The 20655-nt window shown below is 36.4% G+C and overlaps 1 protein-coding gene across 2 annotated transcripts in view; it reads left to right on the top strand.

Moving 5' to 3' along the window:
• cdhr1a (cadherin-related family member 1a) overlaps positions 1-20655 on the top strand; it is a 94481-nt gene that overhangs the window by 36241 nt on the left and 37585 nt on the right. For both annotated transcript variants that reach the window (XM_039772371.1, XM_039772381.1), the window contains exons 5-8: positions 8721-8810; positions 11972-12058; positions 13985-14101; positions 18217-18360. In XM_039772371.1, the coding sequence (XP_039628305.1) occupies positions 8721-8810; positions 11972-12058; positions 13985-14101; positions 18217-18360 (438 nt within the window). The remainder of the gene's footprint in view (positions 1-8720; positions 8811-11971; positions 12059-13984; positions 14102-18216; positions 18361-20655) is intronic.

The following is a 20655-nucleotide window of genomic DNA, read 5'->3' as shown; positions in this document are numbered from 1 at the left end:
ATGGTAGCAAAAGTATGAAATATGTTTTAAAAGGTTAGGTTAAAAGGTTTTCCTAAAAGGTTAGGAAATGTATTCAAAAAGGAGACTTGTTAATATATAATTATGACTAAGTGCAGAGTTGCTTCAGGTATTGTTCAGTCTTCAGAAGTCTTTTACAGAAGCCAGTTTCTTTGAGAATTCAAATGTCTTGTCTGGGTCTGTTCTTCTTTCTTTTGTTGTTCCCTTCTCTCGTTTCCTGCCATTGTGCACCATACAGTATATTGAAAATTGAAAGTCCTCAATTCACGTGGAAATAATAATAGTTACATGACTAGTCAATAAGTGTTGTTCTTTCTTAAGCTGTTTGTCCACTCTGATCCTAATTACCTGAGCTAATAAATTCCAAAAAGTATTTGCAACAATGTGTTTAAGGATTCTAAAAGAATAAACTAACATACAAGGTTCAAGTTAGTAAAAATAACAGAAGTTAATATCAATCTATAGCAGTCATTTAAAAGGAAGAGAAGAGTTTGTTTGAGAATAGCTTGAAAAGTTTAAAGTTCTGGTAGTCCAGAGTACTGGGTTGTTCAATTGGTATTAACTCACACGTTTCAGATTTTGACTTATATTTGCAGTCCACTTTCCTCTTTTAATGTACTGTTTAATTCATACTTCAGTATTGTGGGTTTGAACTTTCATATGGTATAGTTTTAAGGCAATACAGACCCACTGGCAGTTTTTTGTCCCGCTGCTTTTCAAAGAGAATTTTATGACAGCAGCAGGATCTGCTCACATCCTTCTCCACTTGGCAAATGCTACGTTGCCATTCAAGTAATGTATTCTACTGTTGCAAATTACTATGTCTGACATTTTCTACTATGAGGCATTTTGCTATTTCACTATTGAATTTCGAAATCTGTTCAGAATATGTATAGCAGGTGCTGTAGCTTAATGACTAAGGTGTTACACTGTAAACCATAAAATTGCCTGATTCATCCTCACTGCTGATTCACTCTGTGACCTTGAATGCAGCCAGTCCTCAGACTGAAGAATCATAACTTATGATACTCTAGGTATCAGTAGCAAGTATTTGATTGTCAAGTGGAGTGTGTGGCTAATGAGAATGTCTTTTTATGAAAAAGAGCATTTTGTTGGTAGTTCAATTTTTTCATCGGAGAAGTCTGAGCACAAAACATGTCAGAAAAAAGACAGGCAGGGGTCAACTGATCAAATGAGCTTTCTCATATTGGGCAAATAAATAAATCAGTGTTGAGGAAACAATTAATAAATACCCGAAGGGGCTGAGCTGCCCCTTCCAAGACACACATCACACATTGCGTGTGGGGCTCACGATTGAAGGACTGATAGGGGAAGGGAGTGCCTAATGGTGTTATTTTTGTTTTATGAATCATTAAATTGATTAAATGTTGTTGACAGTTACCTGTTGTGATGATTTTCCGTTAATGAGTAGAGTGGTGGCTTCAAGTCAACACCAATCAGGAGCGCAGAAAAGAAAAAAAGCACGAAGAAGCACCTTGTGCTGCATATTTAGAAATCTAAATTTGTCCAGCTTCCAGTAAACTAGTTAACATTATACCAATTGCCACTACAGTAAAGCTAGTGGTTTACTGGAGTAACAAAGGAGCAACAATAGCATTATATGTAATAGTTTTGATATTGATTGTTTAACAGATATTACTGATGTTACAGTGCATACCTGACACATGGTTGTGGATTATTTATTACCACCATATAGACTTCAGGACCTATGGATGTTGTTAAAGGCTGTTAATGTTAGTCAACATATAAAGTACTGTGATTGCTGTTGCATAGGGGATACATATGTAAATTTCATCAACGCAGACGTGGCTGTCTTATTTACTAGTTAGGTATTGGCTGAATTGTAGAAAAGAACCAGACAAGCAACACTGACATACAAAAAGAGCAATTAGCTCTGAAATTAAATTCAATTATTTGTTCATTTTATTGATAGCTATCATTACTCATTTAGCTAATGCCTTATTGCTTTTTGCTTTTATTGGAAGGACCAAATTAAATTTGGGCTTGGATCACAGGGTTTGCAAGGTATTGGGTGTCATTTGGTTCACATAATTACTTGTGCAGTCTTGCCCCGGGAAAGGGGAAGGAAAATGGTGACATATTGGACTTAACAACGAGCATCTTGCTGAAAAGTTAAGTTGTTATTAATTTGTCTGTGTTATATGTAAAATAAAAGTTACAAATGTTTATGTTATTTATAATCTTTTTATTTTGTACTTCGCTTTTATAGCTCTCAGGGTGTATTTATGAAAAGGTAACATTCATAAGCCATCAGTTTAAGAGTTGACTATCATTTAGCCTGGGTTGCTACATTCAGTAGTAGTAGTATTAGAAGTTTGTATTTTATTATTATTATTAGTAGTACTAATAGTATTTTATATATTATTATTATAGATAGATAGATAGATAGATAGATAGATAGATAGATAGATAGATAGATAGATAGATAGATAGATAGATAGATAGATCACTACAACGGTCAGGTTTGCAATAAACAGGTGATAGAGAAAGTCAGATACACGGCGCAATTTATGTGATGGGGAACAGAAGTAGTAATGAAGACTGACATGGATAATCTTGAGATGGAGGTGATGTCATCCATGAGTGACTGGAGGTGAAGTCATCAGGGGGAGTTGGGATGTTGGGAGGACATTTTTGGAATAAATTCAAGGTTCCGTGGTTTTTTCATCCTCATCTTTCCTGGCAAAACAAGGAGAGAAGCGTTAATACGCTGCCTTAGTCCCCCGTCTTGTGGTTTCTCGTGGCTCATCGGGTCCTTTAGCTGCCCCCCATTCGCTCGTGTGTGACTATATATATATGGAAGAGAAGGTCTGTGATACGGTTTGCATATTTGTAGCTGGAGATCCACAAAGGAAGAAAATGAATCACGTATCATAAAGTAGTTTTTATTCCTGAGCAGAAGATAATACTTAGACTTACAAGAATCAAAGGCAATTTATAGCAAAAAATTACGTGGGTCAGGTGGCTAAGTCAGTGTGATCAGGGGGGGGTATTGGTTGTAAAGTTTTATTTATTATGAACATGTTCTTCTTAAGTTTGCATATGCTGGATTTATGTCCAAGTGTCTTTTGATGGCGTTCTCATTTAATAGCCAAGATTCAGCCAGCTCTCTGGCATTTTTAGTACTGGCTTTAAATTTTATTTGTACATTATCCCAGTTAAATGTATGTCCTGTTGATTTAGTATGCGTATAGATCAATGATAGTGAGTCCTTTCTTCTGACGGCGTTGCGATGTTCCTGTATACGTGTTGTGATTCGTTTTGATGTTTGTCCTAAGTATACCGCTCAGAAATAAAAAGTACTTTATGATACGTTATTCATTTTCTTCCTTTGTGGATCTCCAGCTACAAATATATATATATATATATATATATATATACAGTACAGGCCAAAAGTTTGGACACACCTCCTCATTCAATGTGTTTTCTTTATTTTCATGACCATTTACTTTGGTAGATTCTCACTGAAGGCATCAAAACACATGTGGAGTTATGTACTTAACAAAAAAAGATGAAATAACTGAAAACATGTTTTATATTCTAGTTTCTTCAAAATAGCCACCCTTTGCTCTGATTACTGCTTTGCACACTCTTGGCATTCTCTCGATGAGCTTCAACAGGTAGTCACCTGAAATGGTTTTCACTTCACAGGTGTGCCTTATCAGGGGTATTTAGTGGAATTTCTTGCTTTATCAATGGGGTTGGGACCAGCAGTTGTGCTGTGCAGAAGTCAGGTTAGTTGGATGATCATTTATTTTTCAACAGGACAATGACCCCAAACACACCTCCAGACTGTGTAAGGGCTATTTGACCAAGAAGGAGAGTGATGGAGTGCTGTAAATGGTCATGAAAATAAAGAAAACACATTGAATGAGGAGGTGTGTCCAAACTTTTGGCCTGTACTGTAAATAAATATATATATATATATATATATATATATATATATATATATATATATATATATATATATATATATATATATATATATATATACACTACAACCTGAACACACACTTGAATGACAAAAAAGGATGAAAAATTTAAAAATAAAGATAAGAAAACTTCTGACTTGGCAGTCACAGTCACAGTGAACTATTCTGCTGTTCGTATAAAGGAGGTCCAGTAACATTTCTAGGCACACTGCTGCTGAATAATTGGTTGGGTGAAAGTGCTCAGTGCTAGTGTGTCAGAGGGAGAATGTGCAGCTTTGTTCACAATGGCCCTCAGTTCTCTCCTATGTTACTACCTCCAGTGGGTCCAGAGTGTGTTCCATACTTCCACAACCTTTCATTTAGCTTGTTAATTCGGTGGGCCTCTCTTGAAGTGATGTTACCAGCCCAGCAAACCACAGTGTAGAAAATTGCCCTGGCCATCAGAGAGTTGTAGAAAATGTTAAGGATGTCACTTTCCACATTAAAGAAAAATGTGTCTGCTCTGCCCTTTCTTATATACCATGTCATTGATGTGGACCCCCAAGTACTTGTAGAAGTGGACCACCTCTACATCCACACCTTGAATAGTGACTGGACATAGAGGTTCTTTGGTGGGGCAAAAGTCAATAACCAGCTCCTTTGTTTTGCTGATGTTAAGGTACAAACAATTCTCTATCCAGAAAGAAACAAAGTTCTCCACCTGACTGCTATACTCTGTCTCACCCCCCTTATCAATACACCCCATAAGTGGGGAATCATCTGAGAATTTCTGCAAGTGACATGGTGTTACATGACCTGGTGTTATATTTATTGTCTGTGGTGTACTGAGCAAAGAGAAAAGGAGACAGGACTGTTCCTTGTGGTGCTCCAATGCTGACATCTGTATCATGAAATACAGTCCTTGAGTCTCACAAACTGCAGTCTGTCCTTATCCAGGACACTACAGACCAATCAACCTGCATATCTCTGAGTTTACCCCTTAACAGTAATGGCTGGATGGTACTGAAGGTGCTAGAGAAATCAAAAAATATAACCCTCACAGTGCTGCCAACTTTGTCCAGTTGAAATTATGCCTTGTGGAGCAAACAGAAAATTGCATCCTCCACTCCACTCCAATTTTTGTCTAATAGGCAAACTGTAGTGGGTCCAGGTGGTCTACCAAAAAAGGACTCATATAGTCCAGGACGAGTCCCTCAGAGGTCTACATGATGTGTGACACTGACCTGCTGTCATCAAGTGAATAGACGCCTGCCTTATTTTGGAACAGAAACAATATAGGATGTTTTCTGCAACAGTGGAACTTTCTGGAGCCTTAGAAACTGAGCAGGTTACAGAGTAGTTTTAGTAGTTGTATTTTATATTATTATCATTATTATTAGTAATATTATTTTATATATTATTAATAGCGGTACAATTTTTCATTGTTGTTATATCACATGTCACAAGTAATATTGTTGGCTATATCAAGTAACAAAGTGTAACAGTATATTGATACCCTGAACCATTTTAGTATTATCACTAATTAGGATTTAATTTATAAAGGAAACAAATCAATCGGTATATGTACAGGAGATAATGAACCTTCCAGCAATAACACCACACAAATGCTGTGGAGACACTGTCATTTCTTGGTAATCACTTAGAGGAACATTATCATATCTATGGATTACCCCCTGGATTGCAGCCACCCTCCCAGTTACAGTTGCATCTGTTGAGCAATGTTTTTCGACATGTAAGCTCATCAAGACATACATGAGGTCATCCTTGGCACAAGAACTTATAAGCAGCTTGGCTGTCATCAACATCAGCTCAGACCTCATACAGAAGACATCATGTGATGACCTAAAGGATCAGGCATTCTTAAAATGTAGACATGTGCTGCTATGATATGCAACAAAAAGACTGAAAAAACCCCTAAACACTAATTTTCAAGTTTTGATTATTTTTAAAAAGTTGTTTTTATTTCATGTTAAAAAGTCATAGTTATGCTTGTGATGTGTGCTTATTTTTTATTTATATATGTATTGTTCAAACTAAAGCTGTTATGTGAAATACTAATGTAGTGGATTCGAGGAGAGGGTGGCTGAAAAATTTAGGAGTGCGGTGAGGGGGCCCAAGAAGAAGATTTGGCTTAGGGCCCAGTTTTGGCTAGTGGCAAGTGAGATGGCATGTCAAAGAGTATGAAGGCCAAATAGAGGGTATGGTGTTTGTATTCATTACTGAAAAAACAAGCTACTTTTGACCCTGTTTTAGAGAAAACAGAAAATTGATAGGCGGAAGACTACAAACATCTGTATGGTACACTATATACGCTGAAAAAAGTATAACCTCCATTCAACTTAAAATAATTAAGGTAATGATTCACACTTAATATTTTCAATCTGAACCAATACAATTCTTTTGATCTTATTGAACCCACAATTTTTAAGATGAGGCAAATCATTTAGAGTGATTGGGTGCAATTCACTTGTTTTAGACTGAAGTAAATCTATTTTTTAAATTGTTACAATTTAAAATGGTTTATTGGTCGTAAACTGTTTTTATGCTATTAGAAATATTATGAACATATTCCAGTACTGTGCTTTTTACATTTATTTAAAAATCTTGTGCAAATACACAAGCATTTTGCAGTGTAAATCTTAAGTATACAACAAAAAACAAAAACGTTTCTACAGCATTCTTGAAAGTATGTTTTATTACGAGTCCTTATGCTTAAAATTGACAGTTGAGAAACAGGGTTATTTACAGAAGTCCTCCGTTATAAAAGTCTGCTGTTAAAAATGACCAGACCTGTATAGCCATGGCCACTCCACTCAGGAAAGTGTTCTTCATTTTTTAGCAGTTGGAAATCCAGCACTCTGGAAAATTTGACCAGAAGAATATACAAACGGCCCCTCCCACACAGCACACGAATAACCTAAAATATTAGGTTAACTGAAATAGACTTTTTATGTTTATTCCCTCCACCATAACTTACTTTGGTACAAACACATTTTTTTACATTGATTGAGATCTGAAACCAAATATTTCAAGCTTCAACACTAAATCCATCCATCCATCCATTTTCTAACCCGCTGAATCCGAATACAGGGTCACAGGGGTCTGCTGGAGCCAATCCCAGCCAACACAGGGCACAAGGCAGGAACCAATCCAGGGCAGGGTGCCAACCCACCGCAGGACACACACAAACGGGCCAATTTAGAATCACCAATCCACCTAACCTGCATGTCTTTGGACTGTGGGAGGAAACCGGAGCGCCCGGAGCAAACCCACGCAGAGAACATGCAAACTCCACGCAGGGAGGACCCAGGAAGCAAACCCGGCTCTCCTAACTGTGAGGCAGCAGCGCTACCACTGCGCCACCGTGCCGCCTCAACACTAAATGACTAATGTTAAGTTGGTTGAATGAGAAAATTAATATTGAATGAACAACATCAATGTTATACTTTTTTCAGTGTACATTACATTATTTTTTAATTATTTCTTGTTTGTAAAGCTAATTCAAATTATGTTTTGCTGTAAAGATGATGTAAAAATCAAATATTCAATAGTGATTCTTCAAATCAAGAAGGCAGCTAATGAATTATTAAAGAATGCCATTTCAGCTATCCATTTTCTTTGAATTTTTGTATAAACTTAAATATTTTGTACTTTTGTTTAGAGAGATTCTAATAAATTCTTACAGCTCAGTTTAATCTGTGACTTGATACACTTTTCTCTAGCTTCTTTGGTCATTTACTGTAACTCTTAATTCTCATTCTGCTGACGTTTTATCAGATTGAAGAGAATCAGATCTTTTCTGTCCTGGGCTGCAAAGCCATTTAATCTTAGGATAATCTAAACATATCTCTGTTTGTCCTTTTCAATCTCCCTTTCAGCCTGCTACGGCATTTGTAAAATCCTTTTTTATCTTAATTTTTAATAATTAATGTTCCAAATGCCAGCGGTCACTTTCAAAAAATAAAACCAAATACTTACGCTTTTTAAAAATTAATTTAAATAATTAATTTAAACATTTCATGAATGTGGAAAAGCCCCTGGTTCTCAAATCTTCATAATGAATGTAAAATTACAACAGTTTACACAATTTGAATAATTATAAGGTACACAAGTAAAACTTGTCAAGATAATTTTGCAGATATTTTTTGTTCTCTGCTAATTGTTGTTTTTTTCAATTTTTTGATCATTGGACACTTTTTCCCCAGTTCTGCAGTCTGCTAGTTTTCCTTTTTGCTGAGCTCATAATCAGTGAATAATAAGCAACCAATTTAGGTTTTGTAGATCAGCAACTTGATCTGATGTATGCAGCACCATTCGAGGGCATTTTTTTGTTCAAAGGATAACAGAATTCCAACAGAGCAAGAGACCTAATGCATCAAGGAAATTGTATTTGCTTATACTTATTTGTCAGCCATTAACATTAATAAATTGACAACAATGAAAAAATCTACACAAAAAAATCGAGAATATGCAAACACAGATTCCTCTAACACCACAGCTCCAGAAGCATTATATAAAAAAATGAGAGAAGGCAACAATGAGTAAATATTGAAAGAATTAAAAGAAAGTTGCAAAAAAAACATTTCCACTGCGGAGCCTTTATTTCATGATGCAGCTTTGTTTATCTGTTTAATCATAATATAAAATAAAGGTTGCTTGTCTTTCGAAATTAGTATTCCTTATTCCTCATTATCCTTGAAATAATCAGAATTTATGGTTTGATTCCAGGTTGTTGAAAAAATAAGAATATTTGTCACAGATACCAATGATGAAACACCACACTTTGGCAACATATCCTTTATAGTGGATGTACCGGAGGTAAGTAAGGTTACAGTTTGCTACAATCATTATGAACAGCATCTCTGTCTCTACAAAGCACTATTTATGCTGGTTATTTATGCACCACTTTGTTTTTCAAGTCACACACTTGAATTTTGGCACACAGATGCTTTCCCGCAATAATTCAAGTTTTTGAAATTTTATTTAATGACAGGAGGTGGCTCATGGTCAGAAATAGCAAGGAACACTACAATATATGATCTCTCCGCACCACACAGATTGCCACACCTGCATTTCACAGTGGTAATCCTGGTTGGATTTCCACTCATTTTATTGAACTTTTTCTTTAATGAAACATTTCCTTTTTCCTATTTTGCATGGCCTAGGCCACCGCGGTGAGTCCATATTGTCTCAGTAGCTGTTTATTAAAAAAGGGCTACAAGCAAACATTACACCACTATCCCATTGTACCCAGCACTGTTTCACTGTAGTATGTGCTAAATGGGAGCTGTAACCCCACAGCAGTATCAAATATCCTAATAAATGACTGATCGCATTTAGTCTAAACACAATTATCTTGAATTAGGGAATTGGGGTTGTTTAATTAATATCTTTTTTTATATATTTTTTCTATTGTTATAGTTTTTTCAGCACTTGGAGAATTAATGGAATTCTTAGTTTTATTATTGCAATACGTTTTTATTATGAACAAGTTATATTTGATTATTACTTACTGCTTGTTCTGCGGCATCATTTTGTTTTGGCAAATCATTGCCATCCATCCATCCATTATCCAACCCACTGTATCCTAACTACAGGGTCACGGGGGTCTGCTGGTGCCAATCCCAGCCAACACAGGGCACAAGGCAGGAAACAAACCCTGGGCAGGGCGCCAGCCCACCGCACAAATCATTACTATTTTGCATTGTTATTGTCATATTGTAATGGTGAGTTGCTAGGGTATGGTTACTGAAAAAAAGCAGTTGTTGATGCCACCTATGCAACAGTATTTAAATGGGGCATAACCATCCAAGATTCTGGATTTCTTCAAAAAAGCTTTTTTTGTTTTAGTATGCTTTTATTCTAATTTGGGAAAATGAACTTTGATTTTGTATTATGTATTAACTCTTGTCACACAATCTTTTTTGTCTTTCCAGTACCTGACTTTATCCCGTCTTTTGACTTAGATTTTGTATTCTTCCATCTCCTGTACTTATCAAGCTTTCAGATGTTCTTTCTTGCCAAACAGTATGACAGTCATTCTTCCCACTTTAAATTTTGGCAAAGCCAATATATATAGAGACTGAACTGTACATATTTTCATGAAAATTGGAGTGTAACTCAGGAATTGTCCATCTTAGAGTGTAGGTTACATGGTATCTCAATACAGTGTCAGGGAGGGCTTTTTGAGTCTGATAATGGTGGCAAGAAATCTTTTCTTTACAGCGTCAGTGGCTGATTAAAAAAATAAGTAGATGAAAGCCCCACTAGGATGGCTTGAAGGCACAATGAATGGCCACCTTCTTAACAGAATGTGAAAAAGTTTGAATCAATAGTTATACCATGGATTCCTCACATCATATCTGCTGGGATAGGGAGTTCCACACATTGCCAAAAAGCTCCAAAAAATAAGGACATGACCTTCACCTGCCTTCCCAGAAATGGTGTTACCCCCGTCAAGCAGTCCCCAACTACTACCTGCAGGCTTCAGCCTATACAGGCCCAAAACAGGGAACTGACTTTAAAATTTCAAAAAGTAAAGAAAATCCCAAAATAAATTTAAAATAGCTTACACAGGAGAGGGAACCATAAAACTCTAGTTTGTAAAGACAATCCAAACAGGAATCTTTGTAAGTTACTAATTTATTAAGAAAAAAAAAGAAAAAGAGGCACAAAAAAGGACAATAGTATTTGCCTAAAAGGTCAACCTAAAGCAGACAAGTCCCAATACAGAATCCAATAGACAGAGCAACCGAATCTACTGACCAAAAATAAATCGAAGATAAGACATACAAAACTCCTACAATGGTGTTGTACTGCTGTTTGCTTGACGATTAGCAAGTAATCTTCAATGTCATAAATATCTGAGCAGGGTCTGTGGGAACTTTCAGCGCACAAGGTTTCTTATGCCTTGTTCTTATTGTTAGCTAAATGTTTCTTATTCCCACCAAGTTACTTTGTTGCACAACCCCCTGTACCTCCAGCTGTACAACTTGGTCTCCCCAAAGATCCAACCATTTCATAATTAGTGTGTGGGGTGGAAGAGGCAGAACCTCTGGCCTCAGAGGGGAAATGATATTAGAGGTGGTCACCTCTACACTGGGGATTTAAAAGGAAAAGAAGTAAATGACTGTGACATACAACTCTCATCCCACAATTTTCTACATGCACAGAGCCTGCAAATATACTGTATATATATATATATATATATATATATATATATATACAGTATACTGTATAACTCGATTTTAAACTAATCAAAATAATGCATGTAGGCTAAAATATATAAACTTATTAAACTCAAAGGGGTTAACCTCGGAAGCAACACAATGTATAATACCAACAAACAATAAAAAGAAAACCTTGCTTTCTCTCTGGGCTTGTCTTCACTGTTTCCATTTCAGCTCTAACAGATGGTGTGGTTTATCTAATTCATACCAATCTTCCTTTTAACTTCATTCCCATTTCCTTCTCTCTCTGCCACAGTCCTAGCCTTTTCACCCTGCCAGTTCAGCACATGCCAAATACTCCAGACTTATTGGGAAGAAGACCTTGAGGTAACTCCAAACTGCTTATCAATGGTTTAATGATAGCCTGGTCAATAATACAATAGGACAATATGCCCTATTGTATCGGAAAATATTACATGCCTCTTCTCAGGTTGGAGCTCTTTGTTGTAGTCCCTTCCATGAAGCCATTTCAAAGCATATATCACATTTAATAAGTACATAAACATCTGGCCTTGACCTGTTTATTTTGAACAATGATGCAGCCAGTGACCAGTTATCTCTTTCAAAAAAGCACGTTGCTGAGCCGTGACCCTGTTGATACCACCCTTTCCAGCCTGTCTCAAAGTGGATCAGTTAAGTAGGGTGTTAAGATATGTGACTATTAGATCAAGGAGTTGTTGACACTACTTTATTAACTTTACTTGACAATCTCACTGTATTTGGATGGCTTTTCTGTTTTGGTTTCTGCAGGACAAACCTTCAGGAAGCAGCATATTCAAGTTTAATGCAGTGGATAAAGATACAGGCTCTGGAGGAAGTGTCACTTATTCACTGCAGGTAAATAGACCTTTACACTGGGACTTTAATGTTTTTTAAAAAGAATATCAAAATGGACATCCATAGACCTCAAAGACCTCTATGATAAAATCTGGAGAATTTACTAAAACTCAACCATCATTCTGACCTCACAGTATTGTTGTTCAACGTTCTCATAGCTACTAAGTGAATGCATTAAACTTTTATGTCATGACTGTATGGCAGTGCAGTGGTAAACACTGCTGCCTCGCAGCTACAGCTTTCTAGGTTCATTTATTTATTGAATTTCTGTCAGCATGAAATCATTGCACTGGTATATTTTTTCCAGGTCTACACTACTTTCCTCTCAGTGACATAGGCTATATGTTAACTGTCAGCTCCTAATACTTACTTACTTCCTGTCTTGGTTGATCCAAACAAGTGATAGATTTGGACAGGCATCTTGTCTCTAGAAAACTCAAACAAAGGAATTAAGGTAGACATCTCCAACAAATGATTTTTGGAAAGTTTCATCTTGGCCACTTCCAGTTTGGTGGGCTGGTGTGTCCAGAGCTCTCAAACAGAAATTAAACACTTAGAATTAGATTATTAAAGATTTGCCTGTAAATGCAGAATCCCAATGTGGGCTATTGGTGTGTTTTTTGGGGATGGATAAAATAAAAGAAGATATGATGGAAAAGGGTGCACATTAACCCCCAATAGAATTGGGAAAAGATGGAGAGGAAGAAAAAGTAGAATCATATTTGATCTTACAAGTCCAGAACAAATTGTGCCAGTGTTAGTACTCAAACACGTTAATAATGCAAAGTGCCAAGAAGATCACAAAGACAAAAAAACTCTTCTTGTACTAGTATGCCTTTTCCTGCTCAAGTACACCAGAGGCCACAAACAAAAATACATTAACAGTAACAGGTACAAAGCACTGTCAACACTTGGATGGGACTTGTCCCATTTATTCACATATTCACAGCAGCGCAGTGTAAAGTCTCCTGTTCACCTAGGAGCATGTCTATGGTTAATGGCAAGAAATTTGAACATAAGGAGAAGACCCATAGTCGTCCCAGAAGGCATTAGGGTGGTGCTGTGCTGAAGGAGCTGTGAGGCAGCATTGTTCTACTGTAATCTTGACAGCCTAGGACAATCCAGTAGAAATGTATTTTTATATGACAACCTTTACTGTTATCTTCAACTTTTTTACCTTTATCTTTAACTCCTGACACAAAAAAATAATAAATACAACAAATGTTGCCTCTTAAAATGCTTGGTTAGTAAAATATAAGTGATATTTTTGATAGTTTTATTCTTCTGATGTTCTTAATACAAAATAGCTATTGCAAATTAGCCAAGGCAAAAAAATAACATAAATATTTGTACACACTATTGTACCCATTTGTTTTGATTTAGTTTAAAACAGTTAGTATGAAATTACAGGGTTTTTACATGGTTTTTCTACAAAAGGATGAAAAGAGGCTTTCATGTTACTCAGCCAGTGCTCGATGATGCCATTTGTTCGCACTCTGCTTGTTGCAGCCTTGCCAGAACCGAGCTTGATAAATTTACAATAATTGGGACATCTGGATATACTGTACTGTAACAGATTTATTCTATCTGGATGAGGCAGATTGACTTGGATGATAATATTAATGTTACCATTTAAAAATCCTTGAACTCTTTATTGACAGCTGTGACTGTGATCCTGGTATTCATGGTAATGTCATTATTTTTAGTGTTAAGTTTTGTGTGTGTGTCCCCACATTTTCAAAAATTATATTAAAGAGTGTATTACTTAATTGCTGTAATCTGCTCAAATAGAATGCTAAAGCCAATAATTCAAATTGTAAAACTGTTTTTTACTTGCCTAAAAAGTGATATATAACATGAATGAAGATTCAGTCATGCCACTAACTAGATGGTCACTTGCATGCATTTATTGTTTGTGTTTTTCAGAATGTTCAGACAAGTAAATTTGCTATTGATAGGCACAGTGGGGTGCTCCGAATCAAGCGAGGAGAAACATTAGACTTTGAAAAATCGAGGACACATTTTGTAACGGTGATAGCCAAGGTAATATAAATCCATGATGTCACTTTACTCAGTAAAGTATAAGAGGATGAATACATTCTAGGTTTAATATAATACTCAGTCAACAGTATTATAGCACGCATGTATACTGTGTGATTGTGTAGATGTAATCATATTGTCATGAAGCCTACTGTGTATACTACTAGTAACGCTCTGCTGCTATTTCAAAGTGTGTTTTGAAAAAGACATCTTTGTACATGATATCTGCTGTATATACAGTACTGTATATGTAAAGCATCCGCAAATCTAATCTAGCCCAATGCTCTTCATAAAAATATAATTAAATGTGGGTTTAGAGCAGGGATCTCAAACTCCAGTCCTGGAGGGCTGTAGTGGCTGCAGGTCTTCATTTTTAACCCTTTTCTTAATTAGTGACCTATTTTGGCTTCTTTTGAATTCATTTTAATTGGTTTGCTCTTGAAGACTCAGATCCAGTAATTGTTTCTTTTTCCTTAATTAGCAGCCAAAAAATAATGAGACACAAAATCAACCAAAACATGACCAGCAAACTGTGACCATCATACAATATCTGAAAATAAAAATAGTGGTCTCAGGAATGTTGATTTGCTCAGGTCTCCAAAGCATTTTAACAGTGCTCTTAGAAAAGTAAAGTATGCCATTGCACAGTGAGCGCAGCATTAATCCATGGAATTAAAGACTGGGTTTCATTAACAACAAGACTTGAAATCTAATTAAGCAACTGGTTGGAGTGAAATTGTTTGGGGTTTGAGGACCTGACTTAGCTGGTCATCTGTTGGCTCACTCACTTCATATTTCATTTCTGTTTAAGGAAAGAAATGAAGTAATTCAGAGGAACGATGAAGAAATTCTGGTGAACAAATCTTAAAGAACAAGTCAATTAAAATTTGTTAAAAAGAAGTTAAATAGCAGCAACAACAGGTCACTAATTAAGAAAAGGGTTAGAATGAAAACCTGAAGGCAATGTCCTGGGCCCTCCAGGACTGGAGTATGAGATCCCTGGTTTAGAGTATATTACGAAAAATAATGAAATGCATAGTCTTGGAAATGATATCGAGAAATCTGAAAAATAAAAATGACAATGCCTTTAATTATCTCCCCAGTATAACTTATTGTCAGTTGGCTCCATAGAATTATAAATCTGCAATATCTTCACCAATCTTTAATAGCATAATATTGTCAAAAACACTTAATCCAATTCTTGATAGCAGGGGGACTGGGCCTGTCTTAGCGGCACTGGGCACAAGGCAGGACTCATCACTGAACAGGCCGTAAGTCCACCACAGAGCTCACTCATACAAAGACATATACACGCACGCATGTACACACCTCCACTCTCACATGTGACTAGTTTACTGTCACAAATTAACCCAGTTTTCATAGCTTTGTGAAGAAAACCCTGAAATCACTAGGAAAACAGTCCAGCACCTCACAGATGATAACCAAGTGTGGGATTCAAACCCAAGATTCTGGATCCATGAGGTATCCTTAATCACTAAACCACAATTATGAAAAGTACCTCTCAATATACTGTATATATATATATATATATATATATATATATATATATATATATATATATATATATATATATATATATATATATATATATAATATATATATATATATCCTCTTTAATAAAAGCTCTGCGTGCATCCAGGTGTCCGTGTGTGTGTGTCTTCTGGTGAAGTGCGCATGAGCGGGGCTGGCACATCGCACCGTGTCCCGCCCATGCGCACGGCATCTTGGTCGCACACACATTCGAAGCTGGGCACACAGTGAATGGCCTATCCGCGGCAGCGCATAATAAGCAAATAAAATAATAATTTTTCATAATTGCTGGGGAGAGTGCTGATTAGGTAGTCATGGCTGCGCACATAAAATCCGTTGCTGGGGAGATGCCACACATACAATAATCAGCTACACGCCAGCACAGATTAAAATACTTGCTGGGAAACTGCACAGTACTTGCTGGGGAGACGACACAGTCATGATTATCAACTGCACTCAACACATTACATCAGTTGCTGGGGACACTCTGCTGATTGCCCAATGTTGTGACAGAAAGTTAAAGTCATATTACGGACATCAAAGCCAGTATTACTGTCAGAGAAAATTACAGGCATTTTACGGAAATACAAACCAGTATTACTGCTAGAGAAATTTAAAGGCACACAATACACTGACGCATATTACAGCCACATACAAGCTAGTATTACTGTAAGAGAAAATATTACGGACATATCTACTAACAACATGCCACCCAAAAAAAAAAGGACACGTCAAGTAGGACAAAAGACACAGACAATGAAATCCTATATAAGTAACATCTGGAAGAACGGTCAGCTCAACAAGTAAACATCAACAAAAGAAAGGCTGAAAGACAAAAAAAAAATATGAACAAATAGATAGATTGAAGAAAAAGAAAATGAGCATCAGAAAAACACCAAAAGAGAGAGACTCAGAACAGCAAACCTTACAAAAAGTTGGCATTTACTTGCCAGAACCAGTATTCAGCCATGGTCAGTTATATGTTGCATTATCAAGAGTTAGAAATTTTCCAGATGTAGTTGTCAAGGTAGTAGATGGTCCTGAACAAGGCAAACTCTTGCCAAACTCAGACATGATTTTGTTTGAACAATTATTGCACACTTTCTGTAAATCCAATAAACTTCATTTCACTTCTCAAATATCACTGTGTGTGTCTCCTATATGATATATTTAACTGACATTTTTTATCGTAAAAACCAACGATTTATACAGGAAAATAATGACTATTAACAAGGTTGCCCAAACTTTTGCATCCCACTGTATATATATATATATATATATATATATATATATATATATATATATATATATATATATATATATATATATATATATATATATATAAACATTTGAAAGCCTTACTTATCACATTTAACTCCAGCTCACATGAAATCCAAAGAACAGGTAAAATTAATCCTCATTCTAACCAAAAACACCAGGAGCCACCTGGAAACAGGCCTAAGGTGATTAGTGGAGAGTACTCAATGACCAAATGAACCTCACACCTATTTAGAGACAGTCTTTCACTACCCAGAAGGCAAAGGATGGAATGATACAAACAGTGTCAGACAAATGACAGATATATACAGCATATGTAGCAAATTTAAATGGACTACACCTTGGAAACAAATATTGGCTGTACGTGTGCAGATCACCCTTTCATTGTGTGGGGAAAGAGTTGTTAATTGTAGCTGGATTTACACACACAGTAGCCGCTGAGACACACATCTTGACTGAGGATGCTCTCAGATTTGCCCTGCTACAGAAAGCCCAGATATGCGGAGTAGTTCTCGCTAAGCCCCAAAATGGCTGCTTTATAGATAGAATTTGTGTTACAGAAATGAAAATTTTGACTTTTTTGTGTTTGCATCTATCAAATAATAATTCTTGTATTCTGATTTACTAAAGAATATTGTTAAGTGATTGATAGGGTACCACGTACTGGGAGACTTCATTGATCATATGTGATTGAGGTATAATCTTTATCATCGGAATTCAAAGGATGAATTGATGTAACATTGTTGTGCAGTCCATGGATAGACAAATGTATGCATATAAAGTTGGCCATATACTTATAGAATCTGTTTTTATGGTTGTATGTTCTGAGTACTCAGATAAAGAGAGGTGCTGAGCTGCTGTTGTTGATGAGAATGTTCACATGGCCAGTCTGGACTAAACAAATCTGGAAAATCTAAATGCGGAAGAGGTCCTCTCAATTTCTCGTTTTGGGCTAGGACATGGACATGAAGTCACATTATACAAAACTGGGTATGGATGTAACACCAAGAGACATTCTTAGCAACTAAGCTGCCTGACAATAAAGTTCGAGTTCAAATCACAGCAGCACCACATTTTAAACAATGTTTTCTTTCAGAAATCCTTTAACATTTGAAATATTTTCAAATTATTGCTAAAATAGAAGTGAATATTGGAAAAACTTTAAAGTGTTTGTGTTTGTCTGAGGCCTGTTTCATAAAATGCTGTATTGTATTCTAAAAGCTTTTGGATGTCTTATAGTTTCAGACACAATTTGCACCTGCTAATACAGAGATTAATTTTTGATGTAGGATGGTGGTGGGAAATACAAGGGAAAGGAAAAAGTGCATTCATCTTCAACCACCATAACGATCAATGTAATTGATGTCCAGGACACACCACCATTTTTCATTGGCACACCATATTATGGATATGTATATGAGGACACATTTCCTGTAAGTTCATTGATCACATTTGTTTCTTTTACAAAATGCCTTCAGTACATCTTTTTGTTCAAATAAACGTGTGTGTGTGTGTGTATATAATCACTAGCCACTTTATTAGGTACACCTGTTCAACTGCTTGTTAACGCAAATGTCTAATCAGCCAATCACATGGCAGCAACCCAGTATATTTATGCATGTAGGCATTGTCAAGATGACCTGCTGAAGTTGAAATTGATCATCAGAAATGGGAAGAAAGGTGATTTAAGTGACTCTGAAGGTGGCATGGTTGTTGGTACCAGATGGGCTGGCCTGAGTATTTCAGAAACTGCTGAACTACTGGGATTTTTACATGCAACCATCTCTAGGGTTTACAAACAATGGTCAGAAAAAGGGAAAATGTCCAGTCAGCGGAAGTCCTCAGGGCAAAAATATCTTGTTGATGCCAGAAGTCAGAAGAGAATGGCCAGACTGGTATGACCTGATATAAAGGCATCAGTAACTCTAATAACCACTGATTACAACTGAGGTATACAGAAGATAATCTTCAATGCACAATATGTTGAACCTTAAAGCAGATGGGCTACAACAGCAGGAGACCACAATGGGTACCACTCTTGTCAGTTAAAAACTGGCAACTGAGGCTACATTTCACTTAGGCTCACCAAAATTAGACAACATAAGACTGAAAAAATATTGCCTGGTCTGGTGAGTCTTGATTTCTGCTGCGAAATTCAGATGGTAGGGTCAGAATTTGGTGTCAACGACATAAAAGCAAGGATCCATCCTGATTTTATCAGTGGTTCAGGATGGTGGTGGTGGTGTAATGGTGTGGGGGATATTTTCTTGGCACACTTTGCTCTCATTAGTACCAAATGAGCATTGTTTAAATGCCACAGCCAACTTGAGTATTGTTGTTGACTATGTACATCCCTTTATGACCGCAGTGTACCCATCTTCTGATGGCTACTTCTAGAAGGATAATGTGTCATGTCACTAAGTTCAAATCATCTCAAACTGGGTTCTTGAACATAACACTGGTGTTCACTGTACTCAAATGGCCCCCACAGTCACCAGATCTCAATCCAATACAGAAAATTTGGGATGTGGTGGATGGGAAGATTCGCATCATGGATGTGCAACTGACAAATCTGCAGAAACTGAGTGATGCTATCATGTCAATATGGACCAAAATCCACAAGGAATTTTTCCAGCACCTTGTAGAATCTATGCTATGAAGAATTAACGTCAGCTCTGAAGGGAAAGTGGGGGGTCCAACCTGGTGTACCTAATAAAGTGGCTGGTGAATGTACGAGGGATATTCAAAAAGTTTCCGCACTTTTTTTAACTGTATTTATTAAGAATTTCGAAAACAAATTACAAGCACTTTTTTACATAGTCACCTTCCCAGTGTCGTACCAACTTTTTAATGCCCAATTACTACTCCTCCCGCCTTCATCCTTTCCAACGAAAATATAACAGTGCAGAAGCTTTTTAAAAGTCTCTTTTTATATATATATATATATATATATATATATATATATATACATATATAAATATATATATATATGACAAATAGCCATGTTGTTTACTTCAAATACCTTATTGTGTATATAAAAATTTTAAAGACCTTAATGCCTTCCGTAATAATACAGTTTCTTGTCACAATTACATCAACATGCCTGTTTTAGATATTCAGCTATTTGTTGCAATGGCATGTGATATCACTCTACAGTCAAGTCCATAAGTACTTGGACAGTGATACAATTCATCATTTTGGCTCTTTACACTACCACAATGGATTTGAAACAAAGCAATCAAGATGGGATTGAAGTGTAGACTTTCAGCTTTAATTCAAGGGGTTTAACAAAAATATTGTATTAGCTGTTTAGAAAAAGCAGACATTTTAATACATGGTCCCCTTATTTTCAGGGGCCCAAAAGTATTTGGACAAAGTGACATACTCATAAATATAAATATCATTTTCAATATTTGGTTTAAAATCCTTTATAGTCAATGACTACCTGAAGTCTAGAACCCATGACCTTCTCCAGGTGCCGGGTTTCGACTCTAGTGATGCTTTGCCACACCTTTACTGTAGCTGTCTTCAGTTGCTGCTTGTTCTTTGGACTTTGTGCCATCAGGTTTGTCTTAAGCAAGTGAAATGCATGCATGGCTTGAGGTCAATTCATTGACTTGGCCTTTAAGGAATATTCCACTACTTTGCTTTGAAAAGGACTTGTTTGCTTTCACACTATGTTTTGGCTTATTGTCCATCTGTACTGTTAAGCATAGTCCTATCAGTTT

This window comes from Polypterus senegalus, chromosome 1 (assembly GCF_016835505.1).
Source record: "Polypterus senegalus isolate Bchr_013 chromosome 1, ASM1683550v1, whole genome shotgun sequence".
NCBI classification, from domain to species: domain Eukaryota; kingdom Metazoa; phylum Chordata; class Cladistia; order Polypteriformes; family Polypteridae; genus Polypterus; species Polypterus senegalus.
This window is presented reverse-complemented; position numbering and strand designations above follow the sequence as displayed.